Source organism: Myotis davidii, unplaced genomic scaffold, assembly GCF_000327345.1.
Source record: "Myotis davidii unplaced genomic scaffold, ASM32734v1 scaffold279, whole genome shotgun sequence".
NCBI lineage: Eukaryota > Metazoa > Chordata > Mammalia > Chiroptera > Vespertilionidae > Myotis > Myotis davidii.
In genome coordinates this window covers 1,287,532-1,308,642 of record NW_006291009.1, presented here as the reverse complement: position 1 = coordinate 1,308,642, position 21,111 = coordinate 1,287,532, and the positions used below count along the sequence as shown (strand labels likewise).

The 21,111-nt window shown below is 37.3% G+C and overlaps 1 protein-coding gene across 1 annotated transcript in view; it reads left to right on the top strand.

Moving 5' to 3' along the window:
• The window catches only part of NUP153 (nucleoporin 153kDa), a 94,143-nt gene that overhangs the window by 44,960 nt on the left and 28,072 nt on the right, over positions 1–21,111 (top strand). The window contains 9 exon segments of the mRNA XM_006764074.2: positions 1–117; positions 249–388; positions 470–598; positions 8,897–9,013; positions 9,107–9,151; positions 9,259–9,315; positions 11,841–11,987; positions 15,096–15,145; positions 15,423–15,549. The exon segment at positions 1–117 is cut by the window's left edge and continues 16 nt beyond it. Coding sequence (XP_006764137.1) covers positions 1–117; positions 249–388; positions 470–598; positions 8,897–9,013; positions 9,107–9,151; positions 9,259–9,315; positions 11,841–11,987; positions 15,096–15,145; positions 15,423–15,549 — 929 coding nt within the window.

The following is a 21,111-nucleotide window of genomic DNA, read 5'->3' as shown; positions in this document are numbered from 1 at the left end:
TCCCAATTGGCAGTTCTGGATTTTCCCTTGTAAAGGAAATTAAAGATTCTACCTCTCAGCATGATGATGATAACATCTCAACTACCAGTGGGTTTTCTTCAAGAGCTTCTGATAAAGGTATTCTTGTCATTTGGTAGTAAAATTAAATTTCATAGTATAATTTTTTCCAACTTAGTCTTAATTTTCATTTTCTATTTATAAAAATTACAATTAATGCTGTTATTATGCATTACATATTTTTGTTTCAGATATAACTGTTTCAAAGAATACTTCAGTGCTCCCTTTGTGGTCCCCAGAGGCTGAACGGTCTCATGCACTCTCACAGCACACTGCCACCAGCTCAAAGAAACCAGCATTCAACTTGTCTGCCTTTGGAACACTTTCTCCTGTGAGTACTAATTGGAAGTGATTTAATCACATTAATTTAGAGAGTTTATTGCTTATAACTTATCATTGTATTTCTGTGCAGTCACTTGGGAGTTCTTCATTCCTTAAAACAAGTCAGCTTGGAGATTCTCCTTTTTATCCTGGAAAAACAACGTATGGTGGGGCAGCAGCTGCTGTAAGACAGCCTAAACTACAAAACACACCATATCAGGTTGGTTTGAAAAAAAGAAGGATTGATATTATTTAAAAAATTGATAAGTAACTTGGCACTCAATGAATTTTGGTTCAATCATTCTTTGGTAAAATGACAGATGTGTATATTACAAAATTCTTTTAATTTAGGGACTATATGAACATTATTTTAGACCTAAGCATACTTTTTGTACATTACGTGTGTGTGTGTGTGTGTGTGTACGAAGTGTGATCATACCTTTTTTTTAAAAAGGTGTAAATTACATACAGGAAAATTTACCTTTATTAAGAGTATTTGAATTTTAACAAAACACATACAGTTGTGTAACCACTTCTGTAATCAAAATATTCAACAAACATTTTCATCACCTCAAAATATTACATTGTGCATCTTTAATGAACCACTCTTCCTATTTCTACCCTTTGGCAACCACTGATCTGTTTTATTTCCCTATAGTTTTGGTTTTTCCAGAATGTTATATAAACTTAATTATATATGTAATTATATGTAATCTTTTGAATCTGGCTTATTCTATTTAATATGATGCATGAATTCAGTCTGTATTTTTGCATATATCAATAGTTAGTTCCCTTTTATTGCTGAGTTATAATACAGTTTGTTTATCCATTTGGCAGGGTAAGAACACTTGGATTATTTATAATTTTTCTTTTATTTATTTATTTATTAAAAATATATTTTATTGATTTTTTACAGAGAGGAAGGGAGAGAGATAGAGAGTTAGAAACATCGATGAGAGAGAAACATCGATCAGCTGCCTCTTGCACATCTCCCACTGGGGATGTGCCCGCAACCCAGGTACATGCCCTTGACCGGAATCGAACCTGGGACCTTTCAGTCCGCAGGCCGACGCTCTATCCACTGAGCCAAACCTGTTTCGGCTGATTATTTATAATTTTTGGTTATTGTGAATAAAGCTGATGTGAGCATTAATTTTCATTTCTCTTGGGTAAATACCTAGAAGTTTTACTGCTGGGTCATATTTAAAAAAACCATTAAACTTTATAATAATCTGTCACTGTTTTTCCAAAGTGGCTGGTACCACTTTGCATTCCCACCAGTAATGTAAGAGGCTTCTGGCCAGCACTTGTTTTGGTCAGCAGCTTATTTTCTGTTTTTTATTTGTCATTCTAATAGGCATATAGTGGAACTCCAACTGCTGTGGTTTTTATTTGTATTTCCCTAATGACATGGAGCTTTTCATGTGCTTATTTGCCATCAGTATATCTTCTTTAGTGAAATATCTCTTCAAATCTTTTGCCTGTTTTTAACATGCTTGTTTTCTTATTAATGCATTTCAAGAGTTCCTTATTCAGGGTATAAGTCCTTTATTAGAAATATATTTTGCAAATATTTTTATCCTTTTCTCTGACTTGTCTTAATGTCTTTTAAGAGAATTTTTCTTTTGATGAGATTTGACATATTGGGGGTTTTTTTTTTGCTTTTATGGTTCATGGTTTTGATGTAATCATTCTTGTGTAACCCAAGGTCACAGAGATATTCTCTTATGTTTTCTTGTAGAAGCTTTATTTAGGTTTCAGATTAGGCCTGTAAATCATTTGAGTTAATTTTTGTATGTGACATGAGGTATGGATTAAGATTCATATTTTTAACATGAATGTCCAATTTCTTTAGTGTGTACCATTTGTTGAAAAGAGTATTCTTTCTCCATTGAATTGCCTTTGCACCTTTGTCAAAATCATTTGACCACATTGTGGCTCTATTTCTAGACTTTCTATTTCTCATTGATCTATGTATCAATCCTTTTGCCAACACTAAACTGTCTTGATTATTATAGCTTTACTAGTGGCCCGATGCACGAAATTCGTGCACAGCGAGGGGGGGAAGGATGTGTGTGTCCCTCAGCCCAGCCTACACCCTCTCCAATCTTGGACATCCGTCTCACAATCCGGGACCGCTGGCTCCTAACCGCTCACCTGTCTGCCTGCCTGATTGCTTCTAACCCAGGGGTGGGCAAACTTTTTGACTAGAGGGCCACAATGGGTTCTTAAACTGGACTGGAGGGCCGGAACAAAATCATGGATGGAGTGTTTGTGTGAACTAATACATGTTAACACTGTTGCTGGTGAAGGAGCAGAGGGGAGAGCAAGAGAACCCTCCACTCTTTCGGCTCCATGGGCCAGATAGAACACAAATGCTCCCCCCTGCCAGCCTGCCGGCCTGATGGCCCCCAACTGCCCCCCTCTGCCAGCCTGCTCACTCCCAACTGCCCGCCCCTCCTGGCCTGATCACCCCTAACTGCCTCTGCGTTGGCCCTGCCACCAAAGTTTTGTTTGGAAGGACATCCAGAAGGTTTCCTGGTCTAATTAGCACATTACTGTTTTATTAGTATAGATAGTAAGTCTTGAAATCAGATGTATGAGTCGTCCAGCTTTTTTTTTTTTTTCCAAGCTTGTTTTGGCTTTCCTAATTCCTTTGGTTTTTTAATAATTTTATAATCCCCATGTCAGTTTTTACAGTCTACAGGGATTTTGTGTGGGGTTACATTGAGTCTGAAGATCAGTGTAACCCCAGATCCGGAAAATATACATCTTAACAAAATTGAGTCTTCCAGTCCATGAGCACAATATGTCTCTTTATTTAGGTCTTTTTTTTTGTTTTGTTAATCCTCATCCAAGGATATTTTTTCCATTGACTTTTAGAGAGAGTGGAAGTGAGGGAGGATTGTAGGAAGAAAGAACCATCGATGTGAGAAAGACACATCGATCAGCTGTCTCCTGTACATGCTCCCGACCGACTAGGGCCAGGGATTGAATCCGCAACCCAGGCACATGCCCTTGACCGGAAATCGAACCCATGACCCTTTGGTGCAAAGGGCCAATGCTCTAACCACTGAGAAACCCCGGCCAGGGCTGTTTAGGTCTTTTACATTTCCTTTCATCAGTATTTTGTAGCATTCATCACACCAATCTTGTACATATTTTACTAAATTTATCTACACTAATAAAAGACAAACATGCAAATTGACTATACCTTTGCTATGCCTTAAGCCACGCCCACCAGCCAATCAGAGCGGCTATATGCAAATTAACCCAACCAAGATGGCGGTTGGCAGCCACAGAGCTGGAGCAGGCAAGAGGCTTGGTTGTCCCAATGATGGAGGAAGCCAAGCTTCCCCGCCTGCTGCAGCAGCTCTGAGCTCCACTCAAAGCAACCAAGCTTCAGTTATAGAAGGTAAATAAACCCCAGATACCTGCTTTCAGCGGGCCGTGGCCACGTTGCTGGAGCTAGCAGGAGGCTTCCCTCCTGCCCTGGCCGGCTCTAAGCTCCTCTCAAGGCTACAACGTTTAAATTATAGAAGGTAAATAAACCCCAGAATAAAAAATAAAAGAAAAAAAGGAGAGGCTGGGAGCTTATGTTGCCGGTGGGCTTGGCCAGCCTGAAAACGGCTCTCAGCCCCTCACCCAGGCTGGCCACGCACCCCAGTGGACCCCCACCCTAAAGGGGGTGTGGCCAGCCTGCAAACAGCCATCAGCCCCTCACCCAGGCTGGCCAGACCTCCATGGGGTGGGTGTCCCCAATGACGGGAGGCTTGACTGGCCTGCAAACAGCCATCAGCCCCGTACTCAGGCTGGCCAAGCACCCCAGTGGGACCCCTACCCTGATCTGGGACACCTTTCAGGGCAAACCAGCCGGCCCCCACCCGTGCACCAGGCCTCTATCCTATATAATAAAAGGGTAATATGCAAACTGACCCTAACAGCAGAACGACTGGGAATGACTGGTCATTATGACACACACTGACCATCAGGGGGCAGACGCTCAATGCTGGAGCTGCCCCCTGGTGGTCAGTGCACTCCCACGGGGGGAGCTCTGCTCAGCCACAAGCCAGGCTGATGGCTGCCAGCACACCAGTGGTGGTGGGAGCCTCTCCCGCCTCCTCAGCAGCGCTAAGGATGTCCGACTGCAGCTTAGGCCTGCTCCCCTCTGGCAAGTGGACATCCCCCAAAAGCTGCCGGGCTGCCAGAGGGATGTCCGATTGCCAACTTGGGTCCGATCCCCCAGGGAGCGGGCCTAAGCCAGCAGGTGGACATCCTCTGAGGGTCCCAAACTGTAAGAGGACATAGGCCGGGCTGAGGGACCCCCCCCTGCGTGCACAATTTTTTGTGCACCGGGCCTCTAGTATAAAAATAATTCATGTTATTTGGTGTTAGTCAGGAATAACTTGCCTAAATAGTCTATTCAATAAATTAAACTTACAGTTAAAATACCTCCCAGCAAAGAAAAACTTCAGGCCAAGATAAATTCCCTGGTGAATTCTACCAAACACAAACATTTCCATACACTTCTCAACACATTTATGAAGCCAACATTACCCTGATAACTAAAGCTGAAGACAGTATAAGAAAGCTACAGACTAGTATTTCTCATGAATTACAGACACACACACACACACACCTTCTCAACAAATATTTGCAAAATTAAACCCAAATATATATAAAGACTATTTCATCATGATGCGTGGTTGGTTCAGCATTTGAAAATTGTTATGTACCATGTAAGTAAAGAATAAAAATTGTATGAATATTTCCAGATGCATAAAACGCTTTTGACAAAATCCAACATACATTCATGATAACACTTCAGGATACCTAAGAATAGATGGGAACCTTCTCAACTTAAAAAATGGTGTTTACAGAAAATCTTCAGCTACCATCATACTTATTGTAAAAAACAGAATATTTTCCTCCTAAGATTAGAAAGAAAAAAAGGATATCTGCTGTCACTGGTACTGTTAAATGTGCTGCAATTCCTAGCTAACACAAGGAAAAAGAAATACAAGGCATACATATTGAAAATGAAATAATAAAGTTATTTGTATTCCTAGACAATGTGCTTATTATCTACATAGAAAATTCCCAGGAAACTACAGTAAGATGTTATCAGGCTTAAAAGTGGGCTTAGCAAAGTTATAGTATACAAGGTCAATCTAAAAAAACCAAAAAATCAGTTGTATTTACATATACCCAGTAGCAGAGAACATTTGGAAATTGATAACTTTTAAAAATGTTAATTTAAGGTAAATTGCGCCATTCTGTGTTTTGTCCTAGGAGTTTCTTGAGGCTCTTAAAAATTGTTTCATGTATATATTGTTATTCTACTTATATGATAGATTTGGACATTTTAAAAATGGAGGAGTAATACTTTTAAGCATGTAGGCAATCTGACAGACACAATTGCACAAAAACAAGTATATTTGAAGATACTGTCTTTAGAATAGTTTCTTGTTTTTCTAATTAGAGAATGTTTTCATAAATAGCAAAGTTATGAGTCATTTCTGAGTGTGTACATGAACAGCAATATTTTGTTTTTTAAGAAAGTGCTAACTGGATCTTAGAGTTACACAAGGAGTTTTCCCAAGCTTAAACTGGATTATATTATTACTAGAAGCCCGTTGTGCGAAGATTCGCGCAATAGGTCTTCCTGCCCCTGGCTGCCGGCACTGGTTTTCCTCTGGCACCCGGGACCCAGGCCTTTGGTGGTCTGGCCACAGGGGAGAAGCCAAGCCTCCTCAGTCTTCAGTCTTTACGCAGGCTGGAGCCTTCAGTCTTCACTCTGCACCTGTGTATGCAAATTAACCGCCATCTTTGTTGGGTTAATTTGCATAGCCACTCTGATTGACTGGTGGGCATAGCAGAATGACACCAATTTGCATGTTTCTCCTTTTTTTTAATTGTTTTATTGTTTAATGCATGTTTCTCTTTTATTAGTGTAGATTTTTATTTTTTAAATCATCACCTGAGGACGTGCTTAAAGAGAGGAAAGGGGAGAGAGAGAAACATTGATATGAGCAAGAAACATTGATTGGTTGCATTCTATATGTGCCCCAAAATGGGATTGAACCTGCAACCCAGGTTTGTGCCCTGACCTGGAGTCGTACTGGCAACTTTTTGGTGCACAGGATGACACTCAACCAACTGAGCCATTCTGGCTAGGCAAGGATTATATTAATTTTTAAAAGACATTTTTACATTTAAAATAGATAGGTTAGCATGTTAGTAGAAGATAGATGATGATGATGCAAGCCCATGATTCATGGAGTAGTCCAAGTAAGAGTGTATTCCTGCTACTTTCTCCTCTATTTCTTATATTGAATCCTATACTTTTTAATGTTGAGTTCTGACATACCATCCTTCTCAGTACAGGCTTCCAAATATTTATTTTGACATTTGGGATGAATCTATTTGCTATTCCTTTTCTAGAGGGTTGAGTTAGAAGGTATATTAAAGGTTCTCTAATTCATTTCCATTTTATTGCTTTGTGAATCAAGGCACTGAGGGGCAAATGGCCAGGAGAATCCAGTGACAGGACAGATTCTCATAATTTCCTAGAGGATTTTAATGCTGCCTCACATTCACCAAAGCCTCTGGGCTGAACAGCAATCCTAATGGGCACCAAGTTGTTAATAAAACTTATGTAGACTATTGTAGCTACTCTGAAAATACCATGAATGTTTGGTATCTGAGAGAGAAGTGTTATTTAAAGTAGTTATGATGATTTAGTTTTTCAGATATGAGCTATTTGTAGGAACTGTGATACACACACACACACACACACACACACACATACACATATATATCCCAGTTATATATATTTAAACATATTTTTATTGATTTCAGAGAGGAAGCAAGAGGAGACAGATAAAAACATCAGTGATGAGAGAGAGACATTGATTGGTTGCCTCCTGCATGCATCCCAACCAGGGCCAGGATGGAGCCTGCAACCTAGGTATGTGCCCTTGACCAGAATCGAACCTGGGACCCTTCAGTCCACAGGCCAACGCTTTATCCTCTGAGTCAGACCGGCTAAGGCTAAACTGGGTTATATTTTGATTGTAGTAATATCTTTTTTATATTAAGCATTGCCAAACTACTTTGATTTGTGGTAGTCACTTGGTTATTGGAAAGTTGTATTGCATAAAAGGTAGTGTTTCTATTGGAATTTGTAAACATTGCTTTTGTATTAAAGGTTACTTATGCCCAGTCGGTGTGGCTCAGATGTTGAGCATTGTCTTAGGAACCAGGAGGTTGTGGTTCGATTCCCAGTCAGGGCACATGCCCGGGTTGTGGATGTGGGCTCAATCCCTGGTGGTGGTGGTGGTGGGGGGGTGGCGGGGCGGCGTGCAGGAGACAGTCACCAATGATGTTTCCCTCTCATTGATGTTAATATCCCTCTATTCCTCTCCAAAAAACAATAAAAACATATAAAATTTTAAAAAGGTTACTTATCTTCTTATAAGCTTATTTCGTTAAGTTCAATTTTAAGAAAGTTAAATCATTTATTAAGAAATAGCTTGTGTGTTTAAACTTTTCATTGTATTAAAATTTGAGAAACAGTTCAGTTTTTTTGTTGTTGTTGTTTTTTTTTTTTAAATATATTTTATTGATTTTTTTACAGAGAGGAAGGGAGAGAGATAGAGAGTTAGAAACATCGATGAGAGAGAAACATCGATCAGCTGCCTCCTGCACATCTCCCACTGGGGATATGCCCACAACCAAGGTACATGCCCTTGACCGGAATCGAACCTGGGACCCTGCAGTCCGCAGGCCAACGCTCTATCCACTGAGCCAAACCGGTTTCGGCGACAGTTCAGTTTAAAATTTGTAATAGAGTTTGTTTAATTATCTTGGAATTTACTATAATTAAATATTACTTAATACTCAGAATAACTAATATTTTAACACAGTTGTCATTAACTTAGTGTTCTTTGGTTCAAATATTAGGGATAGCCCAGCCACAGCTGGTGTTACTCAGTGGTTGAATGTCAACCTATGAACCATGAAATCTCTGGTTCGATTCCTGGTCAGGGCACATGCCTAGATTGCAGGCTCGGTCTCCCAGTGGGGAATGTGCAGGAGGCAGCCAGTGGATGTTTTTCATTGATGTTTCTGTCTGTCCCTCTCCCTTCCTCTCTTTAAAAACAATACAAACATCTTAAAAAATATTAGGGATAAGTAGATCAAGATAATGCTAGAATGTTTTACCAGCTATCTCATTTTGCCCATTTAACATAGCTGGGAGAGCTTTAGAGTGGTGCATGCTATAGTACCATTTTTTTTTTCATTGTAAAAGTAATTTCTCAGGCAGATATAACGGATTTTCAATAAAGACATAAAGAAAAAATTTGAATATATAATTAACGACATTACTCAGAGATAAATTGTGACATTAATCCTGTTTTGCTTTAGACTCCATTCAATTTTGTAAATGTTCTCATTTTCTGAAAAAGGTTTAGAGTTTACAGTTCCAACAAATAATACAAGTTTTACTTTATAGGTACCATTCAGAAGACAGATGAAAGCTAAACAAGTCAATGCAGAATACTATGGTGTGACTAGTTCAACAGCTCGACGAATATTGCAATCTTTAGAGAAGATGTCAAGCCCTTTAGCGGTAAATGTTTAAAATCACAATTAAAAGCAGAAGTGTAACAAAATTGGAGTTCAATGAAAAGTCTTAATTTTGTTATTGTTTAAAAATTAACAGGATGCAAAAAGAATTCCATCTGTTGTTTCTTCTCCAATGAATTCTGTAAGTTGACTTTTTAACATCTTAAAAAATATATTTTTATATATTGTTGATGAAAGTTGTATTTTTCAAAGTTTGTCATCTATTCTAATAGTATTTTATTTCTTCAGCCTCTTGATAGGAGAGGGATAGATACCACCACAGATTTTCAGGCCAAAAGGGAAAAGGTAAGGCTTTTTTAGCATTTATTTATGTAAAGTATCAGCAGCTTTTTTTAAAAAGTATTTTTTATTGATTTCAGAGAGGAAGAGGAGATAGAAACATCAATGATGAGAGAGAATCATTGATTGGCTGCCTCCTGCACACCCCACACTGGGGATCGAGCCCACAACCTGGGCATGTGCTCTTGACTGGGAATCGAACCATGATGTCCTGGTTCATAGGTTGACACTCAACCACTGAACCATGCAGGCCGGGCAGTATCAGCAGTTTTGTTTTGTGTATTTTTTAGTTATCAAATAGACGAATTTAGTTGATATTCGTGAGAAACGTGTTTGAAAAATAAGATTTTAAGAAATTGCACATTTTTGCCTTTTGTGGGGGACTTAGCACAATCCTTTATATGTAGTATGTGCTCAGTCATTAAATTTTGATTATTTGGCATTTCCATCTTTAGCATCTTGGCAGTCTTTATGAGTAACTTTTACATTTTGATAAATAAAAATAGGAGTGAACAGAGCTTGAAGTGTTTAGCAATTATAAATTCAGTGAACTGAAGTGCTCACTGAACATAGTTATCTTTGCAAACTTTCCTTATTACCAGACATTATGTCAAGGCTATTGTGTGTAATAGAATTTCAGATTGGCATATCTTTCATCAGTTAGCCAAAAATACTCTTCAAGATATCAGAGGTATTAAAACAGTGGTTCTCAACCTTCTGGCCCTTTAAATACAGTTCCTCATGTTGTGACCCAACCATAAAATTGTTTTCGTTGCTACTTCATAACTGTAATGAATCGTAATATAAATATCTGATATGCAGGATGGTCTTAGGCGACCCCTGTGACAGGGTCGTTCGACCGCCAAAGGGGTCGCGACCCTCAGGTTGAGAACCGCTGTAAAACATTATGATATAGCTTATATGTTGAGAGCCCTTTTTAGTATATTCTTCTTTGTTAAAATTAGTTTTGGAGACTACTGTGGAAAAAATAAAATGCTTGAGAGTGTTTAAAAGATGTAAATTTTGTTAGTTATATTGGTGACTAGTTAACTTCAGGGGAAGCAGATTGCTAGATCCTTACTTACAGAAACATTTACTACAACACTATGTTCCCTCAGAAGTAATTGATTAAAATTGTCATAATTTTCTGAATTAATTTGGGGAATGTATTTGAGATACTGGTAAAATACAATTATTTTTACTAAAATTCTAATGCAGAATAGAAAGCTAAAATTGAGTTTTTTCCTCAGACAAGAGAGGGAATCCATTATTACTTGCTGTGTGGTGGGATTAATCCATTAGCTGCTTTTCTCAGATTCCTATTTTATGTCAGATTGCGTAAAAAGAAGTAAGTTTAAAAACTTATGCCATAATAGAAGTTTTAATTAATAAACATTTTTATTAATCATTGTGTGTAATGCCAATAAAATCTTATTAATGGCTGTTAAGAATTATAATGGACAGATACAATATTGTAGTTCATCTTTCACAGTTGTAATCAGAGTTGCAGGATCACACTTGTGATGAGGATTTAGGGAAGAAGTAGTAACCATACAGAAGCTTTGCCTAGGAATTCAGTGCTGTTCACAGCTGCTGTTGAGTGAAAGGACTGTATTTATAGTATTACAATCTTTGGACAGAGTCGATGCTCTAGACCAGTGGTTCTCAACCTTCCTAATGCCTCGACCCTTTAATACAGTTCCTCATGTTGTGGTGACCCCCAATTTCGTTACAAATTGAACATAATTAAAACATAATGAGTTATCACAAAAACAACATGTAATTATGTATGTGTTTTCTGATGGTCTTAGGCAACCCCTGTGAAAGGGTCGTTCGACCCCCAAAGGGGCTGCGATCCACAGGTTGAGAACTGCTGCTGTAGACTTTATAGTCATCTTAAACCAACATAATTTTTACTGTGTTGAGTGTAGCAAAAGATTGTTGACAAAAATACTTGTGTTCTTAGACAATAAAGCCAGTTCATTTTAAGATTTGGAATGCTTTACTAATTAGGCTTGTAAGAATTTCATTTGGTTTTTAAAAACAATAAAGTTAACTTGGACAGAGATTTGCTCACATTTTTAGCAATGAAAATATTTTCATTGCTGGTTTAAAAATATCTGTAGCTGAAGAAAATTTAGATAGTAATTTGGGGGGAAATGTGGCAAAATCAACTTTAGTTTATATATTTGAAATTCATCCTATAAAACCTTAGATTTGTAAAACAGTTTTGAATATAGTTCCTATTTTGTGTGTGTGTACATGTGTGAACAGTCATTAAGTCTGGAATAAATTAGTCTGAAATTATTTTGGAATTTTATATATATTTATAAATAGAGACACACATGCACACACCTTTGATTCTCTCACTATCAGTTTTCTTGGTATTTGTTTGCATTTACTCGGTATTTCTCTGAGAAGTACTCATAGTCTCTAGGTCACATTAGCTATTGTCAAATAATTTTTTTGCTATGCATCACTGATAATGTATGAAAATGAATGTTTGTCTTTGATTTCTTTTTACCTATAAGGTGGTCTGTCAGTATCCCCCAGTTCAGAGGCTCATGACCCCAAAGCCAGTATCCATAGCAGCAAATCGAACTGCTTATTTTAAACCATCTCTGACCCCATCTGGTGAATTAAAGAAGACTAATCAAAGAATAGATAAAAAATACAGTGTGAGTATTTGTTTATTTTCACTAGTCTTTGAATATTGGTTAAATTGAGTAAGAATAAATAATGTGCCCTGGCTGGTTTGTCTCAGTGGATAGGGCATCAGCCTGTGGACTGAGGGGTCCCGGCTTCGATTCCAGTCAAGGGCACGTGCCCGGTTGCAGGCTGAATCCCCAGTGGGGGGCGTGCAGGAAGCAGCTGAGCAATGATTCTCTCTTATCATTGATGTTTCTATCGCTCTCCCTCTTCCTTCCTCTGAAATAAATAAAAATATTAAAGGAAAAAAGAATAAATAATGTGACATATAAGTACTCTATCATTGCAGATCATACCTACAGTTTGTGAATTAGTGATGATTATGAATTGGGACACTTTAAAATGGCTGGCACCATAATCAAACCCCAAGTTAGTGTTTATTAGTAAATACTAGTATGTACTAATGCTTTAAATTAAATAATTTTGCCAGATTTGCTTTATATGTGTGCTTTGTGTTTGTTGGACTACCTGAAAATAAATTTTAGACATCACATCTGTCTATCTCTGAGTACTTTGGCATGCATTTTCTAAGTACTTTCACGTTTTTTAATTACAGCTTACATTCATGTTATTTTGTTTTAGTTTCAGGTGTACAGTGTAGTGGTTAGACCATTATATACTTTACATAGTAATCCCCCTGATATTTCAGGTCCCCCCTCCTTCCGGCACCATACATAGTTATTTAATATTGACTATATTCCCTATGCTGTACTTTACATCCTCCTGTTTTGTAACTACTAATTCATACTTCTTAATCCCTTCACCTTTTTGATCCAGTCCCCCAAACCACCCTCTCCTCTGGCAACCATCAGCATGCTCTATATCTATGAGTCTGTTTCTATTTTATTTGTTTATTTTTTAGATTTCACATATAAGTAAAATTATATGGTATTTGTCTTTCTCTGACATATTTCACTTAGCATGATACCCACTAGGTTCATCCATGCTGTAGCAAGTGGTAAGATTACATTCTTTTTTTATGTCCCAATTAATATTCCATTGTATATATGTATCACAATTTTATCTACTTATCCATTGATGGGCACTTGGTTGCTTCCATATATTGGATATTGTATGTAATGCTGCATTACCCTAGAAGTACATGTATCCTTTCAAATTAGCATTTGGGGTTTCTTCAGATATATATACTTAGAAGTGGAATCACTGGGTCATAAGGCAGTTCCACTTTTAATTTTTCGAGGACCCTCCATACTGTTTTCCGTAGTGGCTTTACCAGTCTGCATTTCCACTAATGGCACGAGGGTTCCCTTTTCTCCACCACCTGGCAAGCACTTGTTTCTTGAGTTAATGATGATAGACATCCATTGTGGTTCTAATTTGCATTTTTCTGATGATTAGTGATGGTGAGCATCTTTTCATGTCTATTGGCTGTCTATATGTCCTCTTTGGAGAAGTGTCTATTCAGGTCTTCTGCCCAGTTTTTAATTGGGTTTTTTTTTTTTTTTAGTGTTGAATGTATGAGTTCTTTATTAATTTTGGATATTAATCTTTTTCCATTTAGTAGGTGTCTTTTTGTTTTGTTGATAGTTTCCTCTTATGTGCAAAAACTTTTTAGTTTGATAGAGTTCCATTTGTTTTGTTTTCTTTGTTTCCCTTTCCTGAGGAACTATGTCAGAAAAACTATTGCTAAGAGAAATGTCAAAGATGTTACTGTCTGTTTTTTTACATTTAAGTTTTTAATCGATTTTGAGTTTATTCTTATGTATGGTTTAAGAAGCTGATCTAGTTTTATTTATTTTGTTTGCATGTATCTATCCAACTTTCCCAACACCATTTAATGAATACTGTCTTTACCTCATTGTGTTCTTGCCTTCTTTATCATTTATTAATTGTCCATGTAGGCATAGATTTCTCTATTTCATTCCATTGATCTATGTATCTGTTTTTATGTCAATAGGTACCATGCTGTTTTGATTAGAGTAGCCTTGCTGTTTTGATTAGAGTAGCCTTGTAAATATATCGATATCGGGAGGCAGGATACCTCCAACTTCGTTCTTTTTTTCCTCAAGATTACTGTGGCCTTTGGAGTCTATTATTATTCTAGTTTTGTGAAAAAACGCCATTGGTATTTTGATAGATAGTTTAGATTGCTTTGGGTAGTATGGATATTCTTACAATGTTAATTCTTCCTCTCCATGAGCATGGCATATTCATCTGTTTATTTGTATCTTCGATTTCTTTAATGAAATAATTTTTTGAGTACAGGTCTTTTATTTCTTTGGTTAAATTTCCTAAATATTTTATTTTTTTGATGCAGTTGTAAATGGGATTATAATTTCTTAGTTTATCAGTTCTAGTAATTTTTTGGTGGAATCTTTAGAGTTCTCTGAAGTATCATATCACCTGCAAATAATGACAGTTTTACTTTCCAGTTTGGATGCCTTTTATTTCTTCTTATCTGATTGTTGTGGCTGGGACTTCCAGTACTATTTGAATAAGAGTAGTGAAAGTGGACATTCCTGTTTTAGTCTAGTCTTCAGATGGTTATCTAGATTTATTATTTTATAATTTAGTTATAATTTTATGTGCTTCTGGGAAGAGGTAAGATTCTGAGAATCATTTCAAAAGGACTATCCTTATGAATTTGCATTTTTAATATGTCATAACAAGAGATAAGTAAATGTAATTTTGTGGTTGGTGAGTGTATTAACTTTGTATAGTACCATTTTGTTTAAAGTACATTTGTACTCAGTGACATTTTATGTGCATATATAATCACACTAATGCTTAGTTACAATTCAGAAGGCTGGCTCTAAGTTGCAAATTTTAGGATTCATTAACTATAAACAACCTCAAATTCCTGATTCAAAATACTAAAATTCACAGATAGGATGGCATTAAGAAAATTATGGGGATAGGGGTGAGGCTAGGGATGGTGGAGGGATTGAGCAAAAAAGAGAACACATTGACTGGGACAACAGTGTAGTGATTGCGGGTGCAGGCGTGGTGGAGGTTGAAGAGGGTATGGAGAGATAAAAGAGAGCATGATGGAAAAAAATAAAATAAAAATAAATTTAAATATTCCAGCGTTTAAATATGGTATCACTTTTTTCTAGACTGGATATGAAAAAAGTATGACACCAGGACAAAATAGAGAACAAGAAAGGTAATGTCATCTTTATAGCAAAACTTCTTTGTATGTAAATTTTAAGTTCTGTATGTGATTTTTATGTGCCTTTTGGAAAATTAAGACAGGTTAAAAATAGAAACTTTATGCACAAAGTATTCGTCAGCTTTTAAAAATAAAATTCAGTTGTACATTTATTATTTGTTAGCAGTTCTAATTTTTGGGTTATTCGATTAGTTATCAAGTTATGGACCTGCATAATATATCATTTGTTTTGATTTTCTTTTTTTTTCTTTTCTTTTTTTTTTTTGCTTAGTGGTTTTTCTTACCCAAATTTCAGTATGTCTGCAGCCAATGGTGTATCTTCTGGAGTAGGTGGTGGAGGAGGCAAGATGAGACGAGAAAGAACACGTTTTGTGGCAACTAAACCTGCAGAGGGGGAGGTAGGGTTATATACTTAATATTCTTGATGTTTATTGAAAGCTTTGTGCATTGTGGTGGTGAGAGGAGATCTGGAGGCGTGGGGTTTAAGGAAACCCAACACAAAAATAACCTGTCATTGGAACAGTTCCTTCAAAGTGTGTGTGTGTGTGTGTGTGTGTGTGTGTGTGTTTAATACTAGTAGACTTTTTAAACCACCTTCACTGTGGCAACACAGAAAACCTAACATAGTACTAAAAATTTCATGAGTTTCATTAAAAAGCCTTAATTCTTTTTAAAAAAATATGTTTTCATTGATTTTTAGAGAGAGGAAGGGAGGGGGATAGAAACATCAATGAGAAAGAGAGACATCAATCGGCTGCCTCCTGCACGCCCCCTATTGGGGATTGAGTGGACAACCTGGGCATGTACCCTGACTGGCAATCAACCAGGGACCTCTTGGTTCACAGGCCGACACTCAACCACTGAGCTGCACCAGCCAGGCAAAAAGCCATAATTCTTTTAGTAAAAGAATTACAATTGAAGTTACTTACTTTTAGAATATTTTATATATATAAAAGGCTAATATGCATAGTGTCCCCTCTGGAGTTCGATTGCTCGCTATGACGTGCACTGACCACCAGGGGGCAGCGTGGAACGAATGGAGGCCCATCTGGCAGCTGGAAGGCACTGATCAGCCCTGATCGCCAGCCAGGCCTAGGGACCCTACCTGTGCACCAATTTTGTGCAAGGGGCTCGGCCCTTGCAACCCCAACTTTATCTGGAAGGTCGTCCGGAAGGACATCGGTCTAATTAGCATATTATGCTTTTATTATTATAGGTTAGGTTTTGCCAGTGTTTGAAACTTATATAAATGGCCCTAACCGGTTTGGCTCAGTGGATAGAGCATCGGCCTGTAGACTGAAGGGTCCTGGGTTTGATTCCGGTCAAGGGCATGTACCTTGGTTGCGGGCACAGCCCCAGTAAGGGGTGTGCAGGAGGCAGCTGATTGATGTTTCTCTCTCATCGATGTTTCTAACTATCCCTCTCCCTTCCTCTCTGTAAAAAATCAATATATTTTTTTAAAAAAAGGCTATTAAAAAAAAAGAAACATATAGATTAATATGGTTTGTATTCATCTCACTTGCCTTTTTCATGTTATTTGTGAACTTTATCAGTGTTGTGAAAGGTTATTTAATTTCACAATAGTATGTGTTTATCCAGTGTGAATATTTACCAGAATTCATTCTGCAGGATACATTTGGGTTGATTCCTAAAACATGCTAAGGGGAATATTTATGCACTTCTCCCTGGGCACACCTGCAGTATTTGCTTTAGGCTGTTTTTCTAGGAATGGAATTGTTGGATTATAAGGGATGATACACATCTTCAAATATCTTAGATGTTACCTCATTGCTCTTCAAAGTATTTTTATAATTTAACATTCCACATGACAGTAGGTAGATCTCTTTTTCTTTACCCTTATGAGCACTTGATTTTGTAGATTTAAAAATTTTTACCAATGTGATGGTTGTGAAGTGGCATGCCATTGGTGTTTTAGTCTGCATTTTGTTGTTTACTAGAGGAGGAGAGATACCTTTTTGTGAATTTCTTGGCCATTTGGGTTTTCTCTTTATTTTTTTTTTTTCTGTTGGGTTATTTCTTTTATTAGGAAGAGTTTCTTATATATTCTGAACATAAAAGTTTGAAAAAGAGGGACTGATTGAAGATTGATTAAATTTTTTTTTTCTATAGGTTGCTCTATTTGTTATCTACTTGCTTTGAGATGAATGCAGGTCTCATTTCAGTCTTTTTTTAAAAATATATTTTATTGATTTTTTTACAGAGAGGAAGGGTGAGGAATAGAGTTAGAAACATCGATGAGAGAGAAACATCAATCAGCTGCCTCCCGCATACCCCCTACTAGGGATGTGCCCTCAAGCAAGGTACATGCCCTTGACTGGAATCGACCCTGGGACCCTTCAGTCCACAGGCCGATGCTCTATCCACCGAGCCAAACCAGATAGGGCACTCTTTTTATAAATGAATTTCAGCCTAGCTGGATCATTTAAGTTTTGATACATAGTGCTTTCATTTGTCATTTGTTTTTATTTTTATTTTTTATTTTATCTAATTTTATTATTAGGTTCTTAAGTCATATTTATTAATATAACCTTGTTTTCTTTCCTACGTCAGGAAGTTTATTACTTTTTTTAAATTTTATTAAGTCGTTTGTTTTTTTTAATTAAAATTTCATTTGTGACTTTCTCATTGATTCATGACTTTTTCAGGAGTATATATTTAGGTTTTTAAACGTGATATTCTCTAACAGTTTCTGTTGACTGTGAAATCATGCTTTGATTAAAATTGTTGTATGTACTATAGTATTAATTTTCTTCATGTCCATTGCAAATCCTGGGAAATCTTTTTCATTTTTTCCTTATCTCCCCTTTTCCTTTTTAGTAGTTTTGTACTTGTGCCTCTCTCCAGAGGTACAGCTCACCAGAATCATGACCTTTTTGACAATTTGGACTTTCTGCCATATAATCTGTTTTGTGATATCTGTGCCAGGGGCCTTGGTTCAGTTACTGGTGTTGGGGCTCTGTTTTTCCCCTTAGAGTCTACTTGTTGCTCTGCTGGAGTGTTGTAGAGGGAGGAAATGTATTAATGTATTCTACTATTTAAAGAAAAGGCCACGTCCTGGCTGGTTTGGCTCAGTGGATAGAGCGATGGCCTGTGGATTGAAGGGTCCCAGGTTCGATTCTGATCAAGGGCATGTACCTTGATTGTGGGCACATCCCCAGCAGGGGGTGTGCAGGAGGCAGCTAATCGATGTTTCTCTCTCATCGATGTTTCTAACTCTATCCCTCTCCCTTCCTCTCTGTAAAAAGTAAATAAAATATATTTTTTTAAAAAGAAAGAAAAAGCTGTAAATGCCATTAATTATATAGTGTATAAAATGTATTTTTTTTTAGCAAACCAGTTTTCTTTTGTCATTAAAGCACTTAATTACATTTAAGAAATGGGATGTCTTACCTTATATCCATAAGGAAATTAATATCTGATTAATAGAGCATGTATTTGTTTTTTAGACAAGTTTTTATATTTCTCAGTAAAATTTGTGGCCTTAGCTTTTTAAAGTTGCTTCCTGTGTGAGAACAATTATTAGTTTGGTTTGTTGTTTACCAAATGACAGATTTGTGAATTTTGCTTATTTCCCTTCAGTGTGAACTTCTAAAGATAACGTTCTTAAGATATTCATCCGAAATCTCAGGTTGATACTTGCAGTTTAATTTAGTTGTGTTGTAGGTTTATGTTTAGTGTGACTTTGCTGTATTGAGACATTTTGGGGGAGTTTAAATTAATTTCTTTAGCCCTTACTACCTGGTATATTAATTGTTAGAAACTTTATGAAAATCTAACTCCCCAGACCTCTTTATCACCTTCTCCCTGATCTGGGCTGCCTCTCTTCATTCCGGCCAACTGCCAACTGCCAATTTCACATCCCAGGATGCCTCACCCACACCCTCTTGCCCTGGGCTCTGTTCCGCATTGGAGTTACCGTCTCCGCATTTCTGAGGAGAGGTACTAATGGGTGGCTTCCTCAGCGTATCCTGTGTATGTGTGTGTTTTTAATAGATAAGTAAAGATTGCATTTGGAGACATTTAATTGCTTGATATTGTCATGTCAGATACAGTTGTGCCCCTTACTGGTATGAATGACTTTGATCAAATTAACTTCTTGTGCATCAGCTTCTTTCTCTTTAAAATAGGGATAAGAAGAAGAAATATATTTGGCTTGTGCCTATAGGATGTCTGCCATTTCATAGCTGTGTATTAGGCCATATAGCTCTGTGCCTCAGTTTCCTCATCTACAATAATAGGCTTCTACCTCACATGAGGTAACCTATGTAAAGGTATTATAAAGATAATACATACATATATATGTGTGTGTGTGTGGGTATATATATATATATATATATATCCTATATAATCTTATATAATAAAGAGCTAATATGCTAATTATACCAAACAGCAGAATGACCTTCTGGATGACTGTCTGGATGACCTTCCGGACAAAGTGGGGTTGTGAGGGCCAGCTGAGACTGTGAGGCCCGATGCACGAAATTCGTGCAAGGGTGGGGTCCGGCTGGCTGAGGGGAGGGGATACAGGAGGTTGGCCGGCCAGCCCGCCCCCTGGTTGAACTCCTGGTCGAACTCCCAGTCGAGGGGACAATTTGCATATTAGCCTTTTATTATATAGGATAGTAAGTCAGATTTGATGATGGTTGTGTTTAACTTGAGGCATTTCCATTCATCCAGTTATAATTTTTGACTTTCTCCCAGATTTGTGGAAACTACTTCTGATCAATCAAGTCAAAATTTTGGTGACTACAAATCAAATTTAAAATTGGTTCAAAGTCACCCTGGCTGGTATGGCTCAGTTGGTTGGGCATCCTCTCATGCACTGAAAGGTTGCTGCTTGGATTCCCAGTCAAGGGCACATGCCAGGTTATGGGCTCAATCCTCTGCAGGAGGCAGCTGATTCATGTTCTGCTCTCCCATTGATATTTCTCCCTCTCTCTCTCTAAAAAGCAGTTTTAAAAATCTTCAAAATAAATAAAGTAAAATTGGTTCAAGGTCAGTAATGTAAAGAACTAGTAAGTATGTGGCTTAATGAGTTGACAGATTTAAGTTATTCAGTTGATGTGTCCAGGTGTTGTAAAGGGTCTAAAGCAGTGGTTCTCAAACTTCCTAATGCCACGACCCTTTAATACAGTTCCTCATGTTGTGGTGACCCCCAATTTCATTGTTACAAATTGAACATAATTAAAACATAGTGATTAATCACAAAAACAATATGTAATTATATATGTGTTTTCCGATGGTCTTAGGTGACCCCTGTGAAAGGGTTGTTTGACCTCCAAAGGGGTCACGACCCACAGGTTGAGAACCGCTGGAAAGGAAAGAAAATAAGGCTAAGGTTGGTGATGGGAAGAAACATCCCTACAGAAATCCGTAAATGAGTCTTTTGTTCCCTTTTGTCACTCTCTTCCACAGTTGATTATAAATTTCGAACAGAAGAATGTTCAAAGAATTGTGCATATTCTTAGCACTTAGGTTCTAATATTTTCTTTAACAAATAAATATCTTATTTTTGGGATGTATTTCAAAGTAAGTTTAAGACTTAAATCAGTATACTTCTAAATACTTCAGCATACATTGCAGGAACTAAAATATTGCTTTTTAATTTAGCAAGAGTTTATATGTAGTAAAATGTAAAATTGTTAGGTGTGTACCATTTAATAATTTGACAAATGTTTACATCTGTGTAACCCAAACCCCTGTTGAAGTAGGTGTTGAACATTTCCAAGCCTCCAGAAAGTTTACTCATGCTCCTTCCCAGATAATACTCGCTGCCTCCTACCCTTGGAGCAATCACCATTCTCATTTTCCCCACTATATGTTGGTTTTCCTTGTTCTAAAACTTCACATCAATACAGTTATTCAGTGTGTGTTTATTTTTGTCTGATTGTTATGAATAAGCTGATGTGAACATTTTTATACCTTTTTTTTTGTAGACA